Genomic DNA, 12,017 nt, shown 5'->3' on the forward strand with positions numbered 1-12,017 from the left:
TTGCAAAGTGTCTTTGGAAGAGTAATAGCTCTCCAATTCCGTGACTGCAGTCTTGCTTGGAACAGTGACTGGTGTCGATGCCGCAGTGGCTCGCGATGGGGCAGAGTAATTATAAGCACGAAAGAACACGATACCGACGTCACGAACGCTGTGCTAGCACCCGCTATAAATCGTTGCACGGTGTACTTGCACACACGGCTAACTGCACTTATCGTGCACGCCGTGGTAGCTTATCAGGTTAAGGTGTTGCGCTGATAAGCTTCAGTTAGCGGGTTAGATTCCTGACCATGGCGGCCACATTTCGATGGGGGGATATCCAATAACACCGTGTACATAGATTTAGGTTCCCGTCGAAAAAAACACAGCTGGTCAAAATTAATCTGGAGTACTCCGACATGGCGCACCTTATAATGATATCATTGTTTTGGAGCGTAAGACCACACAAATGAATTATTACACTTCTCGAGACATACGTTTAGCATTCTCGTGTCCATTACATCGTTGCACCGTAATATACAAAACTAACTAATCTTTAAAACGACGCGGGCTTGACCCGTGGAAGAAAGAGACCTAATGAGTTAGGGGGAGGCACTCCGTAAGAGTCAACTAAGTACGCCATCCATTTAAGGGCGTGTTGATTCATAGCGATCGAGAGCCGGAAGACCAGTCATCGCTGGCAGTGAAGTTCTGTCGAATCGCCGTGGAATCTCGCACTGAAATGGACAGCCGACTTACTAGACTCTTGCGAAATCCCCCCTCCATCTGCTTGGTCGGTGCACGACAAAATGTCACGGGCGATGCCGCTCAAAAAGCCGTACACACCTGTAGTCGGCCGAGGCCACTGACGTCGCGCCGAAGCGGACAACCCCGACTTTCCTGCGACGGATCTGGATGCGCCTCATGGAAGCCTGCATCGTCATGGTGCCACCCGCCTTGCGCTCGACGGTCCAGTTCACCTGCCGTTGCTCCGCCATGGCCGACAGTATCCGGCACGCACGAAAGAGCACACACGACCACAAGGTCTAGTGGGACAGCACCGCCGTACTACCCAGACCAGCTATCGCGACACAACGAAGTGTAAACAACGAGCCCAGTCCTTGCCTCGAAGTGCAGCGCCGAGTAGACACGGTTACGTCAGGGGCCGTTGCTTCGTGATCAGCGTATACAGGAGCTTCGCGCCAAAGCAGGAACGGCGCTGTTGTGATCCTCGTTGCAGCCGAAGAAGGATGCGCTTGTGTCGGGGCTCCTTCGTCTCTACCGACGGGTGTAAAATAAAACTCGTATCGAGGCGAGAACAACGTGCGTCTCGCGGTACCCGTTACACCAGCTTACGACACCAGGCCAAGGCGGGTCTTGAGGGATGACCGCATCAATCAACACAAGCACGACGCACTTTAATCTCCGCTTGCTTTCTTTTTCTTTTGATGTCCCCGGAGCAGGCTTGAGAGAAGCGGCGGCACTCACGATGATTAAAATAACTAAACAGCGGAAGCGTCGATGTAATTACCGAACCTCGCCGGAGAAGCTCTCTGCTTGAACGCGAAACGCCGTCATTAATCTGTGACGGCGCGAAGATGCGGGTTCGGTCGTCGAGACGACGGAAGTCATATGCATAACACGGAGCAGGCGGTGATGTACTACGCGGCCCAATTAGCGAGCTCCTGGAGAAACGAGAAAAAAAAAAAAAGATGTCACAGCACTACTTCGTCGCCAAGCGCACGTACACCCACTGTATGTAAGCCCTCAATAGGCAGCAGAAGTAACGGAGTTGTGGTTCACGCACGGAAAAGCAAACTGTACAACGCTTCGTGAAAGGAGAGAAACAGAAGGGGGAACTTCACAGTCGGCGCGGCGACTTCACAGCAGCATCACACCTGGCATTGCGGCGCGGCCACTGACACGGTCGAGTGTTGACAGCGAGTGAGAGACTCCGGTCGACAACGGTCTGGCGGTGTCGGTGTCGTCGTCGTAGTAGCAGAAGCGGCGTAGCGATGTAGCCAGCGCAGTGGCACCCGCACTCACTCGCGCGCTACGTCAGCGCTGCGAACGGGAAAACAGAAAATTGCGGAACGACAAATTCAACAGCAGTTGGGCGCTGTCACGCACGCGTGCAGGTCGAGCACTCTCCTTATCTGCCGCAAGCGCGGCAGCCGCAATGTCGGGTGGGTGGTGTAACAGATCCGATCGCCCCGAGCGATAGCGCGAGAGGCGTATATTACTGTCGTCGGCGCAGCGAAATCCAACAGTGCGCACTGTTTCTTAACGACGCCGGGGTTGTGCTGAGCTAAGCCGCTTTTTTTTTCTCTCTCTCCCTCTCTCTTGGAGCCAACGTTAGTAGGAAAAGGAGCAGGGAGACAAAACGACTAAATGCCGAAGTGGAAGAAAGAAAAAAAAAACGAGGCAACGTCAAGAACCGTTCTGTTCTTCCTCCTCCTTCAGCTCTCGCACTTCGCAGTGCGGCACGCACCGCGGGACAGGCGCTGACGACGACGTTCCCCCTTATTCACAATGCGAACCGCGCGCACATGTAACACAGCGCGCTCCCCACTAAGCTGGCACGGTGTTTCGTCGACAACAGCCGAAACTGCCACCGTTGAAGGTCATCCAGGAGGAGGCCGATGTGTCCCGAGTCTTACACGAGCAGCAGTAGAAGATAAAATTCTGTTAGAGGATCGCAAAGAGAGTTACGTTCCTCGAAGACGATGTCGGAGATCAGCCTGCAGCGATGGTCCAACGGTGTGAGCGGAGTTGTCGGTGTCGACAGCAGCGGCGTAGGAGGAAGGGCGTACGACATTTTCGTCGAGAAGGACGAAAAACACACTGACTGGCGCGCGATCCGCGAAGCGCGCACCATGCATAGTAATGACTCGACTAAGAAGCCGCGCCCGCTCGAGAAAAAAAGTGAGCGCAAGAAGCGCCTGTATCTTGGGGAGCGGGCTGCTTGCTGGAGCGACGTTGACGACGACGATAGTGAGCGAAGCGCCAGAAGAGCGAAAAAGCTTTGCCCGCGAGTACAGGAGCCGCCAGTATAGCGTCTGTGAGGCAGCAGAGGAGGAGATGGGAGGGGGTGGAATGGAGCCAAGATTAGAAGGTAGGACACCGCGACAAGATGAGCGTGGGGAACGTTCAAACCCGGTGCCCACTCGCGTGCTGCCCGTGAAGAGCACAGCTTCCCCGGAGGGCAGAGCACGTGATCCGCGCTCCCGCACCTGGTTCTCGCCACGCTGCAAGACGGCAGCGCTCTCAAGACTCGTCTGGAACGCGACGCCTCCGCCGCGGTTGGTCCTCACGACGCGCGGCCGGGACTCGACGCCGTCGGCTCGTTGTAAAACGCACCGTGACTCCTACACGATCGGGGAGTACGCGAGGCGGCGCCTTTTTGCAGCCGACGCGACCGAGTTTCCGGTAGAGAGTGCGGTCGAACGGAGGAAAACTTGGCCCAGATCTGTCGATGCGAGACGATGATGTCGTGGAAGAAGAGCGCGCGCGCGCGCGGTACTGATCTCGCGCGAAGCACGCGACGTTCAGCTCGCAGCAAACGCGCATGTAACGCCGCCATCGGCAACGTTGCCATGACCTATACACAACTTACAAGAGGTGCATGTGCAGGGCTACGCCGACTGTCGCGCTTGCACGACGGTGCTAAGTCGATGGTGACGCAAGGAGAAAGCCCTTTTGTCTCTGGTGGAGCAGCCTTTATACGCTCTGTGGCGCAGCAGCGGCACCTTGTACGCGCGACGGTGTGTCTCCTTCGCAACCTGGCCTTCTGCGCCGCTCTGCCGTTCCGTTGAGTCATTTCGCTAAAGTAACAGTGGCCATCGATAGGCGCAGTACCGGAAACATGCGGCTGTGTAAATATCGCTGTCCAGTTCAGCAGGGGTCTCAAATAAAACTCACCTCAGTCAGCGGGCCGCAGTTTCTAAATGCAGTCCCGCAAGGACCGGGACAGTGAAGAAGGTTGCAGCGGAGGGCGAGGGGGGGGGGGGGGGGGTTGAGCAAGGTCTCAGCTAACGTTGCCATTTGAAGAAAGGCCTTTCCCATATCTCATATGGGTCATCTTTAAAGGGGACCTGCAGTGAGGATTCGAGAAACATCGATACCGATCTCCAGGATACCTGAGATCTGGACGCCGATTCTGAAATACAGTTTTTGTTCCACGGCTATGTTTCAACACGGCGACGGCATGGAGTGCCTCACGAAAAGAGTGCTCGAGTTCGTAATGTCTGCGTACCTCATGAACATACTTGAAAATAAAAAAAAAATGGGAAGAAGGCAGTCATGTGCAGGCCGGGCCGTTAGGAAAAGGTTCGCGGGCCGCATGCGGTCAGCGGGCCGCGTGTTTGAGACCCCTGCAGTACAGTATGTGCATCTCTTTTAACTAATATAAAAAAAGTGCGCTCACTTACTCCGTGATACAAACGACAGATGCCCCCGAATTGCTGAACTTAAGACACATTTTTGTAGGTCACGCATGAGACGAAAACATTAAAAAATTTTACGACGTTAAATATCCATCGTAGCAAGAAATCGCCGTGCCATCAGTGAAATTCGTGTAGTCCGTGGGCTGGCCACAGCACTCCGAACTCGGCACTTCGACTGCACCACCGTTCGGCTCCCGACGTTCAAAGCATTGGCAAGCTGCATCGGGTGATTGAGGCCTTGAATCTCCGGTGCAGTTTCAATTTCATCCTCCTTTATTGGTTTATTGGTTCGAGACAACCATGAGCACCGTGCCCATAGCGCCACATTTGGTGCATTGGATAGACAGCTTCAGTAGTGAGGCTTGCTCAATTTCTGTGGCCCATACCCGCTGGGCGAGGCTGTGCACGAGAAACCTAGCGAGGTTCGAACAGCTCCGCTCTAAAGGGAGACGAGGCGGCGAAGAGTTCCGCTCTTTCGCTCATTCCGCTAATGTTTACAGCTGATCTCAAGTGTCAACAGCATTTATTCAGTGTTGTACGGAACGGCGTTCCAAGGAACGACGTTCCAGGAACTAGTTCCTTTTTGGAGGAACGGAGGAACGCCACCGTTCCATTGAGCATCGGTGGAACTGTAACGGTAACTCGTTACGTTTACGCAGGAACGGCAGAGGGAACGGCGTTCCTTCTGTAAATGTTCCTCACGCAGCACATCATGCAAAACAGGTCGGTTGGGCGACCGTGTGAGGCGCAAAAATCTAAAGCTCGCCTCTCGCTTGACTATGACCGCCGGGGGTGCAGGAAAACGCGCGATGTAAGACCCAGTGTTGTACGGAACGGCGTTCCAAGGAACGACGTTCCAGGAACTAGTTCCTTTTTGGAGGAACGGAGGAACGCCACCGTTCCATTAAGGATCGGTGGAACTGTAACGGTAACTCGTTACGTTTAAGTAGGAACGGCATAGGGAACGGCGTTCCTTCTGTAAACGTTCCTCGGCATTCAACAGGCTTCCGCACACAGCACATCATACAGAACAGGGTGGATGGGCGACCGCATGAGGCGCAAGAATCTACAGCTCGCCTGTCACTTGACTATATGCTCCATCCTGGTTTTCACTTTAAGTCGCCCGCCGGAGTCGCAGAGAAGCGCGCGATGTCGAGACCGACCACGCGCGGGAAGAACAGCTGATTTTCTTCTTCTTTTTGTCTGAGTCAGTCTGACAGCAATCACTGGCCGTTCCGGAGTGTAGACACACCTTGGAAAACATTTACTTGGCATTCGAGGATCATAGAACCCCATTGTAAGGCTGTCGCCAGAAAAGGGCACGAAATTTTTGCACCTCGTGATTTTTTTTGTTCGGACAACTCGAACGTAGCCTTTGTGCGTGCGCGCGCGCGCGCGTTTGTGTGTGTGCGTGTGTGTGTGTGTGTGTGCGCGCGCGTGTGTGTGTGTGTGTGTGTGCGCGCGCGCGTGTGTGTGTGTGTGTGTGTGGCGGGGGGGGGGGGGCTGCGTATTGGGGCGGTTCTGCTACGCGTCCCCGTGGCCTTGTCGGCATAGGAAAAAGTGTGGGAGCCGACTTACCGTAGTCGAGGCGCCTACGCGTGGCTCCGCGGAGTTTTTGAACGGCGCGAATCATCGTCGCGAATCTGGTGTTTGACAAGCATGGCAGAGAGAAGCCAATCACAACGCCAGAGGCCGGAGAAAATGAGTGAAGCACCGACGTGCTAACCACCGAAATCCCGCGCGGTGGCCTCTCACTGCGCATTAATGGTCTTCAGCCCCAACCAGTGCCTCCTCTATAGAGGAGGCACTGCCCCAACGTAACGGTGACGAAGTTACACTTTGCTTTTACCCTTTGGGAGTGAGCGCCTTGCCGCGTGTAGCGTACTCTTCCGACGTTTTATTCTCGAATAGGCAGCGCACAAAAGCAACGAACACGTACACAAAAAACAGACGCAAACACAAGCGCTGTACTGCAACTGGTGATTTATTGTCGAAAGACCCGGCTTATGTAAGTGAACACGCGCATGCGCTCTCACAGCAGTGGATACGATGATGACCGAAACACCCGAGGAAACCGCACAAATAAAGGCACAAAAAAACAACAGAAAAAACAACAACAAAAAACAAAAAAACACGTGGTTCTGATAATTTTTTTTTTTGCCACACAGTATATGGTTACATACCGAGGTATCGGCGCGCTTTTTCAGAGAACGCAACCGAGGGGCAACTGATACACTTATCTTTCCATTTGTCAATTTCTATGGCCTCGATTACCTCTCTGGTTTCCTTCTTACGTTCCTTGCGCACAATCTCCGTACCTGTTAAAGTAGGAGCACAGCCACAATCCCTACAGTGGAAGGCCAAATGCCCAGAATCTTTTGCTGCAAAGTGGCGGTTGTGTTCCGTTAGCCGTGTGTTTATGCACCTGCCCGTCTGACCAATGTACACCTTGTTACAGGTCAGAGGGATCTTGTAGATCACCTCTTCTGTGCATGCGACGTAGGGGTTGCGGTGCTTGATTTCACACGATTGCGTGTGCGTCTTAGCGCCATTCACCTTTTTGCACAGGCCCGACAATCGCACTGGTGCCGAGAACACAACGTCGACACCGGCTTTCCGGCCTATCTTTCGCAGATTGTGCGAAATGGTGTGCACATAAGGTATCACCAACGTACGCCGGTGGTCCCTGCTTGCGGCAGCACTTGTTTTCTTTTTTTGCAAGCCTTCTGCGACCGAAACCAAGAGGTTCGTCGGGTACCCAGAGCGCCTAAGGTGGCTCACCTGATTGGTGAAGCTGGCATCACCTTTGTGCGGAAAGGATTTCTGGAGGGCGCTAAGGAAGCATGATCTGGCAATTGCTCTCTTTACAAGATCCCTCTGACCTGTAACAAGGTGTACATTGGTCAGACGGGCAGGTGCATAAACACACGGCTAACGGAACACAACCGCCACTTTGCAGCAAAAGATTCTGGGCATTTGGCCTTCCACTGTAGGGATTGTGGCTGTGCTCCTACTTTAACAGGTACGGAGATTGTGCGCAAGGAACGTAAGAAGGAAACCAGAGAGGTAATCGAGGCCATAGAAATTGACAAATGGAAAGATAAGTGTATCAGTTGCCCCTCGGTTGCGTTCTCTGAAAAAGCGCGCCGATACCTCGGTATGTAACCATATACTGTGTGGCAAAAATAAAAATTATCAGAACCACGTGTTTTTTGTTTTTTGTTGTTGTTTTTTCTGTTGTTTTTTTGTGCCTTTATTTGTGCGGTTTTCTCGGGTTTTTCGGTCATCATCGTATCCACTGCTGTGAGAGCGCATGCGCGTGTTCACTTACATAAGCCGGGTCTTTCGACAATAAATCACCAGTTGCAGTACAGCGCTTGTGTTTGCGTCTGTTTTTGTGTACGTGTTCGTTGCCTTTGTGCGCTGCCTATTCGAGAATCATGGCTCACCAACTAGCCCATCAGTACATTTTAAGACGTTTTATTGGTTTTATGTTCGCGCGCTGCCGACTGCGAAGCTCCAGCCCAGTTCCTGGGAATGTTTCTCTCATCGCGTGGTCTCTAGCGGCTGGCTCGATCGTTCCTTTAGTATCTCGCGCATACCGCCGGCAGCTATTGACACATCTGTCTTTTGACACTCGGTTGCGTGGATAGCGGGGAAGCGAACCGAAACGTAGTGGACGCGGGTGCTGCAGGGGCGCCTGTCCGGTGCCTTCGATGGTTTCGTTTGGGCAGGCATCCCTTCAACATACGAGTTATCTCCGCGGCTATCGGTCTGTAACTTTTATTATAGTTCAGTTCGACAGCCACCGCACCGATAACGTCTGTCATGCAATAAACGATACGCGTACATCCAGCGCTACATTCTTGTTGCGCCCGCTGAGCCCGCTCTCGCCCCTACGACCACGCTTGACTTGTCCCCATTTGTGTAAAACACGGCAGTACCCTCAAGCACTTGATGGAACGGCTCTTCAACGTTGCCAACGAAGTACTGAAGAGAAAACATGTTCTTCGAGATGCAACTCATCATCGAGATGCAACTCTTGCTGAGTGTGAACAAGGGACTTTAATTACTATGTTGCCAATGTGTATCCTGGACATTATTTTCTACTCGCACTGCGATATTGAATCAGCACTCATTAAACGCTTATGTAATGTTCTTTTCGATGTGGTTTCCTGTGCAAGAAACTTATTTATATTGGTGCATGTGGGGGAATTTCTATTTGAATATCTGAAGCGCAGTAGTCTGACGGCGCATTTGAAGACTAACGTGGAAAGTGCCCCATGTGTTGCACATGTAATAGACGAGCACAAAATTTGCAGTCAGACATAGTATGGCCACAGTGGTCTCTAAAAAAAATCGTCTAGGAGCGTTTCTTTCGATTCATTTCATCTACATATAAACTACTGCCGGCGATGTCAAATTCGTAAAATATATGTAGCTCAATGTTAGCTTTAAATTGCTCACTTTGTTTCTCCCTCAGATTTATCCAGCACTATATTCTGATGGAAAATTCAAATGTAACGTTAAAGTAACGACACGTTCCAATTTTCTAAATGTAACTGGAACGAGTTCCTTTCACGCTAAGGGAACTTGTAACGGGAACTCGTTCCAAGACTGGGAAGGAACGAGGAACGAGCTTTCGTTCCTGTTTTAGAGGAACGTGTACAACACTGGTAAGACCACGGTGTTCAAGACCGACCACGTGCGGGAGGAATAGCTGATTTTTTTTTCATTTTTGTCCGAGCCAGTCTGACAGCAATCACGGGCCGTTATGGAGTGTAGACACACCTTGGAGAACTTTTACTTTACATTCGACTCGAGAATCATCGAACCGCATTGTAATGCCGCCGCCAGGAAAGGGCACGCAATTTTTTTACCCCGGTAACATTTTTGTTCGGCCAACTCGAAAACAGGTTTTGTGGATGTGTGTGTGGGTGGGGGTGGGTGCGTATTCGGCTCGTTCTGCTGCGCGTCCCCGTGGCCTTGTCGGCAAAGGGAAAAGTGGGGGAGCCGACTTACCGCAGTCGAGGCGCCTACGTGTGGTTCCGCGGAGTTTTCGAACGGCGCGAATCATCATCGCTAATCTCGTGTTTGACGCGCATGGGATAGAGAAGCCAGTCACAACGCCAGGGACCGCAGAAAATGAGTGAGCTGCCGACTGGGAAGCTTCGGCCCAGTTCCCGGGAACGTTTCACTTGTCGCGTGGTCTTTAGCGGCTGGCTCGATCGTCCCTTTAGTATCTCGTGCATGCCGCCGGCAGCTATCGACAAATCTGTCTTTTGACACCCGTTTGCGTGGATAGCGGGGAACAGGACCGAAACGCAGAGCACGCGGGTGCTGCAGTGACGCCTGTCTGGTGCCTTCGATGGTTTCGTTTGGGCAGGCATCCCTTGAACATGCGAGTTATGTTCGCGTCTATCGGTCTATAAGTTTAATTATAGTTCGGTTCGACAGCTGCCGCACCGATAACGTCTGTCATGCAATAAAAGATACGCGTACATCCAGCGCTACATTCTCGTTGCGCCCACTGAGCCTGCCCTTGCCCTTACGACCACGGTTGACTTGTCCCTATTTGTGTACAACACGGCAGTACCCTCACGCACCTGATGGAACGGCTGTTCAACATTGCCAACGAAGTGCTGACGAGAAAACAGGTTCCTCAGTCGGATACCAACGTCGAGATGCAATTCTTGCTGAGTGCGAACAAGGGACTTTACTAAGTTGCGAATATGTGTCCTGGACATTATTTTCTACTCACACTGCGATATTGAATCAGCACTCATTAAGAGCAGGAATTGTTCTTTTCGATGTGGTTTCCTGTGCAAGAAGCTTATTTATGTTGGTGCATGTGTGGGAATGTCTATCTGAATATCTGAAGCGCAGTATTCTGACGGCGCATTTGAAGGCTGACGTGGAAAGTGCCCCATGTGTAGCACTTGTAGTGGACGAGCACGAAAGTTGCAGTTAGACATATGTCTGTAGTATGACCGGTGATCTCTAAAAAATTCGTCTAGGAGAGCTTCTTTAGATTCATTTTATCTACACATAACCTACTGCCGGCGATGTCAATTTCGCAAAATATATGTAGCTCAATGTTAGCTTTGAATTGCTCACTTTATTTCGCCTCAGGGTTATCCGGCACTATATTTTGATTAAAAATTCAAATGTAACGTTAATGTAACGACACGTTCCAATTTTCGAAATGTAACTGGAACGAGTTCCTTTCGCATTAAAGGAACTTGTAACGGGAACTCGTTCCAAGATTGGGAAGGAACGAGGAACGAACTTTCGTTCCTGTTTTAGAGGAACGTGTACAACACTGCATTTATTCTGCACTGGCCCTGAAAATCTATTCCCCGATGCAACTTGACAAAATTGACTGTCTCTATAGCTAACGCTGAAGAGAGAAGAAGAGAAATCTCTTAGGTTCAACTCACTGTTAATTGACATTTGACTCACCTTTAATTAATTTAAGGTCACTTTTAAATTTTATTCGCTGTTAATTCACATTTCATTCACCTTTAGTTAACTCTAACTCCCATGCGATTCTAATTTGATTTGGCTTATGCGCTAAACGATCGCATTTAATCCCTTGAAATACACTTGCTACTTTATTTCACCTTAATTCGCAAGCCACCGCGGTGGTCTAGTGGTTATGGTGCTCGACTGCCGACCGGAAGGTCGCAGGGACGAATCCCGGTCGCGGCGGCCGCATTTTCGATGGAGGCAAAAATGCTCGAAGCCCGTGTGCTTAGATTTAGGCGCACGTTCAAGGACCCCAGGTGGTCGAAATTTCCGGATCCCTCGACTACGGCGTCCCTCATAATCATATAGTGGTTTTGGGACGTCAAACCCCAACGATTATAATTTAAAAAGTCCGTAGACAGTGGGTGGGGGCTCGAGCCAACGTTTCGACAAGTGGACTAGTCATCTTCAAGTTCGAGCCTTGAAGAAGGCAAGTCCACTTGTCGAAACGTCGGCTCGAGCACCCACCCACTGTCTAAGGATTTTTTTAATCGCAAGCTTCCAGCTTCCCCTTCCTGTCGTTTTAACGATTAAAATTATTTTATTCCTTGATTCGCATTTGATTTACTTTTCATGATTAAACTCGGCGCAACGGACACAAGATACAAACGAAGAATACGCGAGGACAGGCGCCTGTTTACTTTTCATGAGCTTTAATTCTCACCCGCAGAATGCGTGTATACGTCACTTTTGGCACCAGTCGTGTTGACAACGCCGGATTTTTTAAATTTCATGAGCCATATAAGGCTTTCGCCTTAAAGGGACACAAAAGAGCAAAACGATGTTTCTCATATTAGTAAACTACTCTTTCACGATACCAAAAACACCACGCTGGCTGCGAGAAGACGCTTAGTAAGCGAGAAAACGCGCAAAAACAAAATGCGGGTAGCGACGCCAATTTGAAGTTTCCGCACCATTTGCCGTGACGTCACATGTTTTGATAGCGCCTAATAGGGACTACGTAGTTCCTAATCGGTAAAACTGAAGTACATTGTCCTCTGGGGGCACCATAGACTTAACATAGAAAGTTTGGGGTAATTTTGTTGAGCCGATGGCGCCAAAATACGA

General features: G+C 50.9%; 1 protein-coding gene across 4 annotated transcripts in view; it reads right to left on the reverse strand.

Annotated features, from left to right (window-relative positions):
• The window catches only part of LOC119404642 (cAMP-specific 3',5'-cyclic phosphodiesterase), a 633,421-nt gene that overhangs the window by 288,286 nt on the left and 333,118 nt on the right, over window positions 1-12,017 (reverse strand). The window contains exon 1 of one of the 4 annotated variants that reach the window (XM_037671219.2): window positions 823-1,670. The exons of the other annotated variants lie outside the window; for them this stretch is intronic. Within the exon in view, the coding sequence (XP_037527147.1) occupies window positions 823-974 (152 nt within the window). The 5' untranslated portion in view covers window positions 975-1,670. Of the gene's footprint in view, window positions 1-822; window positions 1,671-12,017 lie in introns of those variants that run through there. 4 annotated transcript variants of the gene reach the window in all.

The sequence above is a fragment of the Rhipicephalus sanguineus genome, chromosome 9 (genome assembly GCF_013339695.2).
Source record: "Rhipicephalus sanguineus isolate Rsan-2018 chromosome 9, BIME_Rsan_1.4, whole genome shotgun sequence".
In the NCBI taxonomy this organism is placed as follows: domain Eukaryota; kingdom Metazoa; phylum Arthropoda; class Arachnida; order Ixodida; family Ixodidae; genus Rhipicephalus; species Rhipicephalus sanguineus.